The 16,115-nt window shown below is 52.7% G+C and overlaps 1 protein-coding gene across 4 annotated transcripts; it reads left to right on the top strand.

The window, feature by feature from the left end:
- The first annotated feature begins 6 nt into the window (after nucleotides 1-6).
- Nucleotides 7-16,051, top strand: Hgs (hepatocyte growth factor-regulated tyrosine kinase substrate). 4 transcript variants are annotated; one of them, XM_074044878.1, is made up of 22 exons: nucleotides 7-166; nucleotides 2,041-2,125; nucleotides 2,430-2,505; nucleotides 2,897-2,989; nucleotides 4,685-4,808; nucleotides 5,585-5,637; nucleotides 6,207-6,275; nucleotides 7,014-7,138; nucleotides 9,253-9,331; nucleotides 9,404-9,502; nucleotides 9,633-9,725; nucleotides 10,434-10,472; nucleotides 10,551-10,694; nucleotides 10,776-10,835; nucleotides 11,339-11,549; nucleotides 11,971-12,143; nucleotides 12,229-12,369; nucleotides 12,443-12,617; nucleotides 14,509-14,642; nucleotides 14,735-14,839; nucleotides 14,996-15,082; nucleotides 15,445-16,051. In XM_074044878.1, the coding sequence occupies exons 1-22, from the start codon at nucleotides 130-132 to the stop codon at nucleotides 15,553-15,555; spliced, it is 2,313 nt and encodes a 770-aa protein (XP_073900979.1). In that variant the 5' UTR covers nucleotides 7-129; the 3' UTR covers nucleotides 15,556-16,051. The 4 variants fall into 4 exon arrangements, with proteins under 4 accessions (XP_073900979.1, XP_020043400.1, XP_073900978.1 ...); XM_020187811.2 differs by having other exon boundaries at nucleotides 14,720-14,839; XM_074044877.1 differs by having other exon boundaries at nucleotides 11,336-11,549.
- Nucleotides 16,052-16,115: the final 64 nt, after the last annotated feature.

Genomic DNA, 16,115 nt, shown 5'->3' with positions numbered 1-16,115 from the left:
CCCAGGCCGGCGCGGCGACGTGCGCGTGCGCGCGCTGGAAAAGCAAGGCGGAAGCGGAAGTCGGGGGGGCGCGCCAGCCGCGAGCAACGGGGCGCGTACCGCGACGGTCCGGTCCGGTCCGGGGTAGCCATGGGGCGAGGCAGTGGCACCTTTGAGCGTCTCCTAGGTAACTCGACCGCCTTGCCAGGCCCGTGTCCGCGTTCCTGCTCCCTAATCCAGCGCGGTCCCGCGGATCGGAGGGGAACGGGCCAGTCGCCCTTCCGTGGCTCCCCGGCCGCGGGCCTTGCCGGGAGCGCGGCGCAGTCCCTCGGACTCGGGTGTGGCCCGCTGGGCAGTGTTCATCGCCCCTGGGCGCCAGCGAGGGCGGCGCTGTGAGGGTCGACGTGGGGCCTGGCATCCTTCCTTTCCGATCGCACTGGACCGACTGGGCCCAAGTCCTGAGTCACGAAGTGGGTGACTCAGATCTGAGCCTTACGCTGGCCCTCTGACCCGAATGTCTGCCCGTCTGCTTTCTGGACTTTTTGGGCCCCTTGACGTCTCCGTCCTGGGATCCGGGCCAGCCCCGTTTGTCCAAGGCATTTAGAAAGGCCTTTCCTGTCTCCTTGGTGGAGGTGTTAGGTGATCCTGTGCGAGCTCCTGGAGAGTGCAAATTTTAGGAGGGAAAGTGAGTTGTTATTATTTTGCGGCATTGGGGTTTGAACTCAGGGTCTCACGGTTGCTTGGCAGGCGCTCTTACCGCTTGAGCCACTTCTCCAGCCCACAAAGTGGGTTTAATATGCATTTCACTAATGTGAAAATGGGCTGTATCTAAGCACCGGGTGCTGTGGTCTGCCCCTTTCTGAATGAAGATTGTGGTTTTTTTGTTTTTTTGTTTTTTTCCATCTTCTCTCACCCACCACCGACTCCCAAACAATTTACCTATGAGCCCCCCGGGAACAGCAAGACTCAACTTGGTTCAGACCCACATCCCATCTCAAGTACTGCGCCCTCTTCCAGGCTTTGTCCTTTAGTCCCCTGCCACCTTTCAGACTCTGCTCCCTCAACTCCTGCAACCTCTTGGCCACCCCTTGCACATCTCCATTTCTGCCACTCCCTTTTTCCTCTTTCCCTGTCCGCCCTCATCCTCCTTTACACTTCTGTCACCTTTGCTCCTGTGGCATGCTGAATCACTTCAACTCTGCGGTTCCTTTCCATACCCTAACTTTTTCAGCTGCTCCTCAGTTCCTATGCCCACTTCCTGACCCTGTACCTTGATTTAGCTCTTTATAACCCCTGCCACCTTCTTCTTACCCTCTTTTCCCTTCCTGGTGCCATACCCTTTCCAGCTTGCTCATCAAATCTTGGCTCCTTTTCCACCTGAAGTGAGATTTTGAGGGGACCTCAGAGCACACATCTTCCTTGCTCTTGGGATATACAGACTGAGTATGGTTCAGCAATTGAAGAATGAATCCAGAAATTTGCTGAATTAGTACTGCAAGCCACAAGGCCATTAGGCTGTTTCTGTAGCCAGAGGAAGATGAAGAGTAGAGCAGTAGCCTGTCGGAGAGCCTGCTGGTCAGAGGTGATGAGTGAGGACAGGTGTTAGCTTGGAGTCCCTTCATCCCACAAAGCACTGTCTGAGTTGCACATGTCCAAGGCTTGCCTAGCTAAGATTTACTCAAAGGGACCCAAAGGCCAGGTGACAGAACCTTGTGTTTCAGACTTGGGCAGTGACCTTGCCTCTGCTTGGTTTCTACATCTGCAAAGCAGGTGGAGATAGTGCTAACTCGAAGTTGTTTAGGAATTGAGTAATTTACATACAGCACTTGGAATGACACCTGGTATATAACAAGCATAGCAGCCATCGTGTCATTTTCGTTTATTTTCTTTTCACCTAGAAAGAATGGCATTTTCATGGTTGTCAGTGTACTTCACTAGGATTTTCATGTGGCTTTCCATTTGCTCTAAATGTCTAAAAGGGGAAGGAGGGGATAGCTGAGCTGGGGGCTGTTCAGTGAACATATCAGGAGGAGCTACCAAAATGGTTTCTCTCTCCCTTAGACAAAGCCACCAGCCAGCTTCTGCTGGAGACTGACTGGGAGTCCATCCTGCAGATCTGTGACCTGATCCGTCAGGGGGACACACAGTAAGTGAGGAGGGCTGTCTGTAAAGTGTGGAGGCACCGTGCACAGAGCCGGGGGCCACTGTTCCTCCAGCATTGAGTTGACTGCACAAGGTCCTTGTGCAGATAATCATGTGGTCCACATGCTGGGAGTTTTGATATTGTGGAACAGTTAAGAGATTTTTCCTATGTAACTTGGAGATAACTTATTCTGTTAATTTTTTGCTTGAAGGGTCTGAAGGGTCAAGATAGTGGCTGCATTTTCTCATTTTATTTGCTGAGACTTTTTTTTTCTTTCTCTATTACCAATGTTCTTTTTTTGTTTTAGAGCAAAATATGCTGTAAATTCCATCAAGAAGAAAGTCAATGATAAGAATCCACATGTGGCCTTGTATGCCCTGGAGGTAACTAGTTCTGGCTACAGTGTTCTCTGGTCTCCAGCCTCCAATCCCTGCCCTCCAACAGTCAGGTAGTCTTGCTCACCTAATTGGACACACAACAACCAGTGACATCCCGCTAACCTTGAGTACAGCTGTGAGCAGTGCCACAGGGGAGGGAAGGAAGGCTGATGGTTTTCCAGCTGTAGTCCATACATAAATCCTAAGGCTCGGTTCCCGTTTTTCTTGACAAGCTATAGCATCAGAGTAGGCATGGTACATGGACTGCTACTGGTTTCTAGAGCTGTCACTTAGGGTTCCCAACTGGCTGGGTAGCCTGAGAAGACTGTCATAATCCTGTATTTCACAGGAAGGGGGATGGCCATTGCCCCACCCTTCCTTTCCTTGGGGTCTGCAGGTCATGGAGTCTGTGGTGAAGAACTGTGGCCAGACGGTTCATGATGAGGTAGCCAACAAACAGACCATGGAGGAACTGAAGGAGTTGTTGAAGGTAAGTGCCTCCAGAACCCTGGGGAAGAGTAGGTAGCAGGTATAGTCACCCTTGTTTTTCTGGGTGTTTATTGGGTACCCCCAACAGGAATAGCACCAGGCACCCAAAAGACATGAAGGTGAGAGTTTGGTGGCTCCTGTTCTGTGATCTCGAGTTGGCCTGGAGAGAGAGGGCCTCTAGGCCCAGGCTAGTGACTGGGTTACAGAAGCTAGTCCAGGTGCTGTGCCTGGGCCTGGGAATCTTCTTGAGAGTTGGGGAAGGCTTGCAGCTGAGTCTTGAAGGGCAATGGATTGCTTTTTGTGGATAGAAGTAGTGGCAGATGCTGTGTATGTGAGCAGAAGCTTGGAGAGAGCACTTGGGCAGCATGTCCTGGGTGTGGGAGGGATCTGAGCAGGGGAGGCACAGAAGTTCAGATATGTTTCTGGCAGAGTCAAGAGGACAAATAGCAGAGCAAGGAGCTACCTTGTGGGACCTATACCCTCACTGGCAGAGTAGGAAAAGCCTTCTGGATCCCTGGGAAATTGTCCCCAGGGCCCCCTATAGGGATTGTGATATGGGTGGTGATGCAGAGCAGGGGTGGTGTGGCCATTGTTTGAGATAAAAGGTCATCCCATGGTGGGCGCCAGTGGCTCATGCCTGTAATCCTAGCTACTCAGGAGGCAGAACTCAGGAGGATCATGGTTCAAAGCCAGCTGGGGCAATAGTTCTCAAGATCCTATCTTGAAAAACCCATCACAAAAAAGGGCTGGTGGAGTGGCTCAAGGTTTAGGCTCTGAGTTCAAACTCCTGTACCACAAAAAAACAAAGCCAAAAAGGGCATCCCATCAAGGTGAGGCTGCACTCCTTCCGATGTAACCTTGGGTCCAGGTCTCATAGGAGACCCCCCCAACCTGGACAGTTGGGCTCTTCAAAAGTCCTAACTCTGACCTTGGCCAGCAACCTGTGCTGCTTTGGCTGGAGGCAGGGAAGGCATTAGAAGCTGGCCCTATTCCTTTGGTGCTACAGGTGCTCTAGGCCAGTTTGCTTCCCTGTAGGGGGCAGGGCCACTGGTGGACACCTGTGTGAGTCTTGCTGTGTCTCTTCAGCAGCTCTCATCACATCCTGTGCCACTCTCAGCATCCAATGTTATGACTTCCCTGAGAGTGCCAGACTCCAGGCTGTGCTACGTGCTTACCTAGTGGCAGTGGTGGCTCTCAGGGCTTAGAGCCCCTGTATGTGAAGCTTCCTGAGCGGCTGCCCCCCTGCCTCTCCTGGGCTGTGCCTAGAAGAGGCTCTGACTCTGCATTATCTGTGTCCTCAGCCCAAGGTGATGTTTCATGGTCAGGCCTGGTTGATGCTGGCTGTTGGAGGCCAGTGGGAGCTGGGTTTAAGTGATGGTTGTGGATTCAGGGGAATCCTGTGGGAAAAGGGACATGTGGCTGTGGCTCTGGGATCTGGAGCTTTCTGGCTCCTGGAATCCCCTTTTCTAAACCCTAGGGTTTAGAAAAGAGTCAGGGCCCTGAGCAAGTATAAATGTGTAAGGATTCATGCAGGGGGTCTGGGTTCCCAGGTTGATGCCCCATCCAGAGACCCTTCCTAGCTTCTCTGCCAGCCCTGTCTGCTCAGAGCACTGGGTCTTGCCAGCTGTGTCCTCACACTGAGACCTCTGGCACCTTGAGTCTCCTGCGGCCCTCCCCACCTCTCCCTGCCCTACAGAGGCAAGTAGAAGTAAATGTCCGGAACAAGATACTGTACCTGATCCAGGCCTGGGCACATGCTTTCCGGAATGAGCCCAAGTACAAGGTGGTCCAGGACACCTACCAGATCATGAAAGTGGAAGGTGAGTCAGGGTAGGGGAACGGGTTCCAATCTGAGGCTAGGAACAGAGCCACCAGGAGCTTCAGGGCTACTTTGCTGCATGGAAGGAATCAAACCCAGATGGGTGTGGAGCAAGGGAGGATAGGCCCATTTTACTAAATGACTGGTGGTGGGAGCAAAGGGTGTGTTCTGAGAACTTCAGATAGCCCATGCTCCAAGGCCAGCTCCTGCTTTATGGACCTCCCATTCCATGGTACTGGTGTAGAAGGCAACTGTAGACAGTAAACAGTAAAAAGTTAACAGAGGAGCATATTTCAGAGTGATGTGACCCTGGGGGGAGAGGGGTGCAAGATGAACCATCAGGAAAGGCCTTATGAAGAGGAACCTGGGGTTCCAGAACCTGAACATAAGGAGAAACTACAGGGCCCGGCACCATCTGCGGAGGAGTTTGGGGTTCATAGGCCCTGGGACCAGAGCACACTCAGCCTGCTAGAGGAACAAATTAGTAGCACACACCCAGAAGAGAGCTGGGCTGGGATTTAGTGTTACTGTGTACATCGGGAAGTCACTGATGGGTTTTAAGCCAGGCCATGGCAGCTGAGGGGCCTTTCCTTGGGGTCCCTTCTGCTTTTCTTTGGCTGTTGTGGTGGCCCTGGCAAATTGGTGGGGTTTGAGAGCTGGACAGTGGGCTCAGGACTGGGTGTCCTCTTACAGTTCTTTCTGGGAGGCAGATGTCAGGAGCTGGGAAGCAGTTGGCCAGGGTGGGGCCCAGTGGTGATCACAGCCTTCTCTTCCCAGGACATGTTTTCCCAGAGTTCAAGGAAAGTGATGCCATGTTTGCTGCTGAGAGGGTGAGTCTCTGGGGGCTGCCACTGAATCTTGGAGTAGGGCTGTTCTGAGGAATCAAGGAGGGAGGTCTTAGAAGTTTGTCTTGGGCATTGGTAAGGAAGAGATGTTTTGTCAGAGATGAAGGATGTGACATTTCAGGAGTAGAAAATGCAGCTATGACTGAGGTCAAGATGGAGACATGTTCATGGTGCCTTTGGGATGTAGCTACTGGGTTCAAATAGTTAAAACAAGTATTTAAGGCGGGGGTGTGGCTCGGTGGTAGAGCACCTGTCTAGTATGTACAAGGCCCTTGTTTTAATCTCCAGTGCCACACAAAAAAAAGAAGAAGAAGAAATGTTTACACATTGCTAAAACTGTGGGAAGTGCCAATGTCTCACCTTTGATTAAAAATGAAGTCCGTTTGGAGGGAGCTCTCTCTGGGCTACGTGATTTTGGCACAACTGCTCTTGCCACACTGAGATCTTTTCTGGGTCCCTTTTGTATCTGGGATGTAGGGGGAGGATCTGCCACCTCTGGGAGCTTGGGGGAATGAGGTTGGGGACAGTGTGGTTCTGACTCTGCTGCCCCCCAGGCTCCTGACTGGGTGGATGCTGAGGAATGTCACCGGTGCAGAGTGCAGTTTGGGGTGGTAACCCGAAAGGTGAGTGCCCTCCCCTTGGGGTTGTGCTTCATGGCCCAGCTCCTGCCTTCTTCACACACAGCTGAACAAACCCAAGGCAGTCACTGAGGCCATTGTACTGTCAGCAAGATCCTGTCCTATCTGCAGTATTCTAATGGTTCTGGAAACAAGTCTAGCTTGAGGCTGTTTGGTGCATGGAGCAGGAACACTGAGATTCTGTGTTGGTCAATGTCCTCAGCTGAAGTTGTCCTGATAGCCCGGCATCAAAAGTAGAGCCCAGCTTCATTATGAGGATCCCAATATCCTAAGCCTGGGTTAAGGTTCTAGCCAAGGCTGCTCTACTGTGTTGTTATAGCCCAGTGACCCATTTCTTCAGGTGACTTAGTTTGCCTGGACTCTGCCCCCTGGAGTACTGTCTCATTTCCCACTGAAGCACCAAAAGTTGGCAGTTGTGAATGCTGGGTGGGACCCCTGCAGCTCACCCCACTCTAAAGGTTTTGTTTCATCAGTAGAACCTGCACATTTTCTGTTGACTTTTGTTTTTTAACCCTTCTTTCCCCTCAAGTGGTAGCTGAAGTTGAATCCCGTGGAAGTGTTCCTGTTCCCCAGGGCCTTCACGTCCTTCCTAGCTTTTGTTCTGCTTGTCCTGGTTCCTGTCCCTGCTCCCAGGCTTAGCACTGTCCAGGATGGTTCTGGCAGGTGGGCATGGCAGGGTAGCACTGGCTCCTGTAACCAGGCCCACATGGCCCTGTCTCACAGCATCACTGCCGGGCATGCGGGCAGATCTTCTGCGGCAAGTGCTCCTCTAAGTACTCCACCATCCCCAAGTTTGGCATCGAGAAGGAGGTGCGCGTGTGCGAGCCCTGCTATGAGCAGCTGAACAAGTGAGTCCCCTTGTAGTCTCCTTGAGGTGCCTTCCTGTCTCCATCCACAGCACTTTGGGGCTGCAGACCTAGGAAGGGCCTTGGAGCATGGCCAGAGGGGCTCGGGGGAAGTCCAGGGCAGCTGTGCACCCTTGGCTAGCACCCCAAACCCTAGGAAAAGCCGTTGGATGGGGTACCATGACCCTAGCAGGCCAGTCACTTATGTTTGGTTTTAGTGTATTTGGATTTTGATGTTCAGAAATAAAACTTAAGCTGGGTGCTGGTGGCTCACACCTGTCATCCTAGCTACTCAGGAGGCAGAGGTCAGGATGGTCGCAGTTTGAAGCTAGCCTGGGCAAATAGTTCATGAGACCCTATCTCGAAAAACCCTTCATAAAAATAGGGCTGGTGGAGTGGCTTAAGGTGAAGGCCCTGAGTTCAAGCCCTAGTACCACAAAAAAAAAAGAAAGAAAACTGAGAGAACTCATTTGTGCACATATGTGCACCCTTCACCTAGATCCCTCAGCTATGGGCATCTTGCCATGTCTGCTCGATGTTGTTTGCCCCATTGTGCACTCACGTGTGTGTGCTTGTGTTTTACAAGTGAGTTGTGGACTTTGTGGTCCTTTATTCCTGAACGTGTCCTGGTGCTTTTCCCAAGGAGGTGTGTTCTCTGCGGTAGTCAGCATTGTAATATGACTTCTGCATTGTGGGACTAACACACGCTCTGCTGTAGAGGCTCCAGTGTCACAGTTGTTCCGGGAGGGTTCTTTGTTGCTTCTCTGTCCCTGTCCGGGTCCCTCAGGTTACTTAGTACATTGCCCTTTGTCAGCCTGTCAGCCTGGCCCCTTTACCCTGCATGTATTTTCAGCCTCTGTAGTCTGGGATATAGCCCTTTCTGGAGTGCAGGCTGTGATGGTATATCTTTCTATTTGGGTCCAGGGTTACCTGGTACTTAGGTTCAAGTGAGGCTGTGACCCTACTTGGATCTCTCTGTTACTGGTGATGCGAACTTAAACCACCTGGTTCAAGGGTCTGCAGGCCACTCCCTAAGGAAGGAACTTTGCTTTTTTTTTTTTGATGGTACTAGAGTTTGAACTCAGGGCCTCACTTGCTAGGTAGGTCTTGTACCACTTGAGCCGGCCGTGCCCCCAGGTCCTTTATGCTTCCTGTATGGCAGGGGTAAAAGTCAAATGCCATCATGTCCAGCTTTTTTTTGTTTTTGGTCAGTATGGAATTTGAACTCAAGCCTTCATGCTTACAAAGAAAATGCTGCATCATTTGAGCCATACATCCACCAACACCCTGTTTTTTATTGGTTGAACTGGGGTCTCGTTAGCTTTTTGCCTGACTGGTTTCAAGCCTCAAGCCTCCCAACCTCTACCTCCCAAGTAATGAGGATTTCAGGCATGAACCATCACTCTGGCTCTTTTGCCTTCTTGTGATGAGTAGGAGTAGGAGCCCTCCTGAGACCATGCAAACATCCTGCCTTTGAAGCCATTCACACAGATATTTTCCATGGGTGGTGCTCATGACTTGGTTCATGAAGGCAACTGCCATTTCTGAATCTGGGCTGCTTGGTGTCCCTTCTGCCTCTGTCCATTGTGTATGGACCTGCTTTGGGATGGTGTTTCTTTTAGAAAAGAGCGGTGGGCTTCAGAAAGGGAAGGTTCAGCACTTCTGGCTTGAAATTCTGGCCATACAATGAGCATGTGCTGTGAGCAGCCACCTGCTCAGGAGATAATCTGTATGATCCAGATCAGACTCTACAAAAGCCCTGACCTTGCTCTGTGATCATAAAAGTCTTGCTGCCAGAGGGGTGCAGCCTGTACTAGGCACAGGGGATGCACCAGGCAGCAGCTGGTGCTGTAGTTGCTGGGGGTTTTGCATCTGTTTCCAGAAGAGGAACTGTGGCTTAGGCCAAGTGACCGTACCTAGCCCTGGGGGTGACTGAGGATGAGTTCTTCGTGCTGTCTGATGGAGTGTAACCACGGGGCTACATGACCCTATGGAACCTCCACTATCACACCATGGAGACAATCCACTGGAAATCTTGGGCAGCCAGTTGAGAATTTTGGTGAGGGCAGGGCTGGCATCAGCATAAGGTCACCTATAGCATTCCATCTCGCCTCCAGGAAAGCAGAAGGAAAGGCCACCTCTACCACCGAGCTGCCCCCGGAGTATCTGACCAGCCCCCTCTCACAGCAGTCCCAGGTATGGGTCCCGCTGCAGTCCCAAGAGTATCTCTTTCCTGGTGCCCCTTTAACTTGTCCTGTCTGTCCACAGTTGCCGCCGAAGCGAGATGAGACAGCGCTGCAGGAGGAAGAGGAGCTGCAGTTGGCCTTGGCTCTATCGCAGTCAGAGGCCGAGGAGAAGGAGAGGCTGGTGAGCTGTGGAGATCCTTCAAGGGAGACCTTGGGTTTTCCTGGCAGTGCTGGGGGAGCACCCATAGTGCTTAAGAGGGTAGAAGTGTGCCACATGCTCTCCCAATAACACCTTTCTTGTTCCACTTCAGAGACAGAAGTCAACATACACAGCGCACCCCAAGGAGCCCACACCCCTGGCATCATCAGCGCCCCCAGCCAGCAGTCTGTACTCTTCTCCTGTGGTAAGTTTACTGTTCTGCTTGGCCTACATGGGAGTCGAGGTTGGGGGGCACCCCCTTACCATGTGCAGAGACCATGGTGCCTGGCTTTCCTGGTCCGGGGCTCCCTTGTAGGGCTAAGGACACCGAGGAAGGACATTGACACCTTGTGGGTGAGACCCTTTTTCTTCCACACTCCTTTGCGTGCCTTGGGCATTAAAGGACCAGTCTTCTGGGGAGGAGGGAGTCCCTGACACCCTTCACCCTCAGCCACACTTTGTAAATAGGGTGCTGCAGGCTTAGGAAGTTGTTTGCAGGCTCCTCGGGGCTCAGGGCCAGAGACTCAGCCACTGCTGGCCAAGTAGAGTTCTCTCTTCCTCCAGTTGTCAGTAGAGCTCCCCAGCAGGGCTGTGTGAGGGTCAAGCAGGGTGTCCACACATCCTAGCACTTGTGCTGGGATTCATGTGAGGGCTGGTCAGGTGCTGCCCTGAACCTTAATGTTAGGTGGGGGTCACATGGCAGGCGGCGATTTCACGGCCTTTCTGAGATCTTAAGATTGTGTTGCCAAGAGAAGGGAAGTGCGTACTTAGCTGCCTGCCACAAAGGAACCTGTGAAGTGAGGGGCTGGCATCTACTCAGACAGGGAGCTGTAGTGTTGGGTCTGCCATCACTGGGGGCCATATAACTGCTCTTCTTGGCCTTTGACCCCTCAAACCCCTCTTGTCTCCCCAGAATTCATCAGCACCTCTGGCTGAGGACATCGACCCTGAGGTAAGGACTCTGGCATGGGGTGCTGTCCTCTTGTGCTTCCTGTCTCATTTAAGTGACTCTCCATTTGTTGTTGTACAGCTTGCACGGTACCTCAATCGAAACTACTGGGAGAAAAAGCAGGAAGAGGCTCGGAAGAGCCCCACACCATCCGCACCTGTGCCCCTCACAGAGCCAGCTGCCCAGCCTGGGGAGGGGCACACAGCCCCTGCCAACATGGTGGAGGTGAGAGGCTACTGGTTTCTGGTCCCTGGGGGTTGGGTGTGGGACAGGCCGGAGGCCCTCTCATCCTCTGGTCTCTTCCAGGCTCCCCTCCCGGAGACAGACTCTCAGTCTATGACTCCCTCTGGTGGCCCATATAGTGAGGTAAGCTGTGGCTCCTTCCATGGGCAAAGGGGAAACACACCAGAATGCCGGTTCTGACCAGAGGGCTGTGCCAGAGCGAGAGATCCCACCCAGCCCCAGCCCTGCTTTGCCCATATGGGCTTCTCACGATTAACCCTGTCTGAGTGGTGCAGTGGTCCAGGGCTCCAGCTGCCCTGTAGACCTGACATGGACCCAAACATTCCAGAGCAGCGCAGACCATCCGTATCTCAAGGCTATCCATCAGACCTTACCTGTGTTGCCAGGACAGGGGCTTGCAACCAGCTCATCCTGACTGGCAGTGTGCCTGCCTGATTGAGGAGCAGACTGAGGACAGAGTCAGTTGTTCACTCCAGGCTCAGAGCACAGCAGGCGCTTTCTGGATGCCACTGGTGCCACTGCAGGGGTGCTGCTGAGGCCTGGCAGACAGAGTGGTCCCTGCCTGAGGAGGATGGCTCAGCTTCGGGTGCTGTGGTGCTCAGTCGCCTGCCTTGTGTTCCCAGCAGCAGTACCAGAACGGGGAGTCAGAGGAGAGCCACGAGCAGTTCCTGAAAGCCTTGCAGAACGCTGTCACCACCTTCGTCAACCGCGTGAAGAGTAACCACATGCGGGGCCGCAGCATCACCAATGACTCGGCTGTGCTGTCCCTCTTCCAGTCCATCAACGGCATGCACCCGCAGCTGCTCGAGCTCCTCAACCAGCTGGACGAGCGCAGGCGTAGGTGCCCATGTGCCCTCTGAGCATCCCTCCTTCCAGCACCATGGAGGGCGTTGAGAGGCTCAGCTCTCGCATGTGCAGTCGTTTTTTGTGAGCACTCATGGGTGCTTAGCCCTAGTAGCTCCTGGGATGAGGGGCCTGCCCCAAGAAAGTGGGGGCTCTTGCCCATCTTTCATTGAGGTCATGGGCTCCTCAAGAGGGTCTCCGTGGAAGTGGTCCCAGAGATTGGCCCTGCCTGAACACTCTCACCCAGAGCCCATGTGCCCAGAGCCTCTGGGGAGAAGGGCTAGGCTTGGCCTTGCCAATTGCAGAGGCCAGCTGGGCACAAGGAGGGCCATCATTGCCCAGGACAAGAACCTACACCTACTGTGCCATCCACCTTTGCTGGACTAGTTAGAGCTGCCCTGCCCTCTGCCCACAGTGTACTATGAGGGACTGCAGGACAAGCTGGCACAGATCCGTGATGCCAGGGGGGCACTGAGTGCCCTGCGCGAGGAGCACCGGGAAAAGCTGCGCCGGGCAGCAGAGGAGGCTGAGCGCCAGCGTCAGATACAGCTGGCCCAGAAGCTGGAGATCATGCGGCAGAAGAAGCAGGTGCAGCCACCTAACCCAGCATGTGGGCTGGGGAGGCCCAGGCTGGCCCAGGCTGGCCTAACCACCACCTTATCACCTGTCATAGGAGTACCTGGAGGTTCAGAGGCAACTGGCCATCCAACGCCTGCAGGAGCAGGAGAAGGAACGGCAGATGCGTCTGGAGCAACAGAAACAGACCGTCCAGATGCGCGCTCAGATGCCTGCCTTCCCCCTGCCCTATGCCCAGGTAATTGCTATCCAACCCTCCCCACATCTTGTAGACCAGGGACTTCTGTCACTGCCATCTTCTTTGTATCCAGCTCCAGGCCATGCCCTCGGCTGGGGGTGTGCTCTACCAGCCCTCAGGCCCAACCAGCTTTCCTGGCACCTTCAGCCCAGCAGGCTCAGTGGAGGGCTCCCCCATGCATGGTGTCTACATGAGCCAGCCAGCGCCAGCCGCTGGCCCCTACTCCAGTATACCCAGCAACGCAGCAGGTAACCTTGAGGTGGAGGGCCAGCACCAGTTAAGATGACGCCAGAACACTGTTTTCTTTCTTTCTTTCTTTTTCTTTCTTTTTGATGGCACTGAGGCTTGAACTCAGAGCCTCATGCTTACTGGGCTCGCTAGGCAGGTGTTCTAATCACTTAAACCACTCCACCAGCCCTTCTTTGGTTTTATTTTAGTTTAATTTACAGAAAGTTACAAGAACAGAACAAAGAATTTTCTAGATACCCTAAATATGAGTATTTTCTTATAATTGCTTTTTCTCTCTGTATGGACAAGCATGTACACACACACACACACACCCCTTTCCTGAACTGTTTTCAGCTTAAGGGTAAGGGGCAGGTCATACCTCTTTACCCAATATGCATTTCCTGAGACCGGGGCCCTCTTCACAGACTGGCCCAGTAATAACCGAAACCCCATGGCATGGCCCTCTGTTAATCTCTTGTAGTCTAGAACATTCCTCAGTCTGTTTTGTGTTATATGACGCTGACTTGTCAAGAGTCCTGGCCTGTGGTCAGTTAGACCATCTTCAGTGTGGGTTTGTCTGGTGTCTCCACCTGCCGACACCTGGGACTGCACTTTTGGTCAGAACAGTACTGGATGGAGCTGTACTGTGAGGGACACATTGCATTGCTTAGTCCCTCCTCCCCTCTGAGGTAGGGTCTGCATGTGTCTTCTCTGTGAGGTTACTCCCTGTTTCTCTGTTATCAGCTGGTGTCTTTGGGAGAGATTGTGAGACCCTGCATACATCTCCTCAGAACTTTGGCCAGCAACTTTAGCATTTTCTTGCTAAATTTTGCCTGAATTTATTGTTTACCAAATAGTGCCTTTCTTATCTATCATTGTCTGCCTCCTGGAAGGGGAACCTTTTCCTTCTCTGCTATTGCATTTATGTCAGTGTGGACTCACAGCTTTGTTCAAGAGGAGTCAGTCCTTTACTGTTGCTGTTGACTTTGATGTTTATGCCATCCAGGTGGGCTCATGGGAGCCCACCAGCTGGTTTGTGTGACCTTGACTGACCTGTCACCTACTAGTTTGCTCTGGTGTACATGCAGACCAAACACAGAGTGCTGTACTTGGCTTGTCTGTTTTCTGCCCTTTCTCTGGGAGCCCTGATTCCTCTTAGTGAGGAAGGACTTTAGAGTCCAAAGTCTCAGGGCCAGATATGCTATAATCCCCACATTTGAAAGGCAGAGGCAGGAGTGCGAGTTTGAGGCCAGCCTGGGGCTACTTAGCAAGATATTTCAAAAAAAAAAAAAAGGGCCAGGGATATAGCTCAAGTTGTAGAACCCCACAGAATCAGTCAAACTAAACAGCAGCAGCCAAGGGCTGGGTTCTTGGGGATTTCTCAAGTTTCTAGGTCCTGTCATCAGAGGAGCTGAGAAATGTGTGTATATGTGCAAAAAGAACCATGTAAGTGTGTGTGTGTGGTATGCAAACATGTCTTCATGTAGTATTAAACCATAAGCTCACTCCAGGACCTCCTATTCCAGCAGCTTGCCATGTTTACCTAATACATAGAAGGTGGTTTCAGGAATGCTCACCTGGGGCCAAGTGAGAAAGTGGAACCCCCGCTAGGGTTGAGTTTTCTTTGCTCCTCTTGTGCATGCCTGAAGCCATGGAGTCCTTCCAAGTTTTGGGCTCAGAACTCACTAGGGTCAGCTATCCCTAACCCTTCAGTGTGATTATGACTAGTTCCAAATATAGTTTGGTTCTTTTGTTCTCATTTAATTCCTTTAGGACCCACTTTCTATCCTCGTTTGTCTTTATTTATTTTCTGTTTTTGAGAATGTGACGCATGAACTTGACTCCAGCAGTCACAACAAAAAGACACTCCACCCCAGGGCTGAACCAGCTCACCTATCTTCTTTGTCACAGATCCCAGCATGGTGAGCGCCTACATGTACCCAGCAGGGACTCCTGGGGCACAGACAGCCCCCCAGGCCCAGGCTGCACCCACCGCTAGCCCTGCCTACTCATCTTATCAGCCCACTCCTACCCCAGGCTACCAGGTATGAAAGCAGCGCTGCATCCGTCACACCTGTGCCCTGCCCTGCCTTTTCCCCCATTGCACTTCTTCCCTTCACAGAATGTGACCTCCCAGGCCCCACAGAGTCTCCCAGCCATCTCCCAGCCGCCACAGTCTGGTACCATGGGCTATATGGGGAGTCAGTCAGTGTCCATGGGCTACCAGCCTTATAACTTGCAGGTAAGGAGACCTGGTGCCCCACCCTTGGTGCTCACCACTGCCCTTCCCTTTCTGGATCCACTGGTGGTCACCTTTTGATTTCTTTAAGCCAGGAGGGCCCATTGTCTGGTAACAAGGCTACTCTCTCAGTGTCAGGCTTTATTTCACTCTTCACAGACTCTCATGACCACCCTCCCTGGCCAGGATGCATCTTTGCCACCCCAGCAGCCCTACATCACAGGGCAGCAGCCCATGTACCAGCAGGTGAGCTATCACAGTGACTCCTTTGGCACTGACAAGTCTTGGGCTTTCTGGGTTGATGTGGTCAGGTGGATCCCTGATCCTGGTGGGGCCTTCCAGTTCACCAGCTTACTGCAGGAGACAGATTTATACTCTGGGCTGCTTCTTGGCGGACAGAACTAGGACATACAAATCAAGGCAGACCTACATGGCCATACGTAGACAGGAAAAAAAAATGCAAATTTAAGCCAAAGGCTGTATAAATTCTGCTTTCCCTTGTTGAGGGCAACTAGAAATCTGTGCTGGGAGGAAGCTTGTAGACAAAAGCCTTTGTGAGAGGGAAGAGGGATGCTGATTGAGACCCATGTCATTTTCTTTCTCTGCAGATGGCGCCCTCCGGTGGCCCTCCCCAGCAGCAGCCGCCAGTGGCCCAGCAACCACCAGTGGCAGGTCCACCAGCACAGGGCAGTGAAGCCCAGCTCATCTCATTTGACTGATCCAGGGTGCAAAGCTCACTGTCCAGAGTAACACTACAATTCTTTGGAAGCCGCCTCTGTGTCTAACTAGCTTTCCCCTCCCATCTCCCTCTCCCCTTATTGCCCTGTAGTGTCCCTTCTTGTGTGAGCAGGGGGTGGGCCCTGGCCCTAGCCCCCCATCCCCTGTCCTCCGACTGCTGGCTCCTGTCACAGCTCCCGGCTTTGGTCCGTCCTGACTTGTCTCTGACTTCTTTCCCTAGGACTGCATCTCTGGGAGGGAAGGAGGGGACAGTAAGGACCTTCTGGGGGAGCCCCAGTCCTGTGAACAGTAGCTGGCATGGGAACCCTTAGCCTGGTGCAGCTTGCACCTGTCCTAAGTAAGCTGGCTGTGGTGTCCAGGCATGGCCCTGGGTCTCTGCACAGTTAAGAGTGGAGGCTTCAGGCATCTTGAACTTCTCTGCTTGTCCGCTGTTGTCTCTCCAGTGCGGAACAGTGATAATAAATATTTCAAAAATAAGAGTGTTTGGTTGGAACAGGTGCATCCTGAGGCCAGCATGTCCCCAACCCAGGTCCACAGGCAA

The sequence above is a fragment of the Castor canadensis genome, chromosome 11 (genome assembly GCF_047511655.1).
Source record: "Castor canadensis chromosome 11, mCasCan1.hap1v2, whole genome shotgun sequence".
NCBI lineage: Eukaryota > Metazoa > Chordata > Mammalia > Rodentia > Castoridae > Castor > Castor canadensis.
Note: the sequence above shows the minus strand (reverse complement) of the source record. Positions and strands in the feature narration are given on the sequence as shown.

Bases quoted from the DNA above. Each gene is read 5' to 3' on its own strand.
- Hgs (XM_020187810.2), top strand. From the start codon at position 130: ATGGGGCGAGGCAGTGGCACCTTTGAGCGTCTCCTAG. The intron at 9,332-9,403 runs GTATGGGTCCCG...GTCTGTCCACAG, and splicing joins CCCTCTCACAGCAGTCCCAG to TTGCCGCCGAAGCGAGATGA. The intron at 9,726-10,433 runs GTAAGTTTACTG...TTGTCTCCCCAG, and splicing joins GTCTGTACTCTTCTCCTGTG to AATTCATCAGCACCTCTGGC.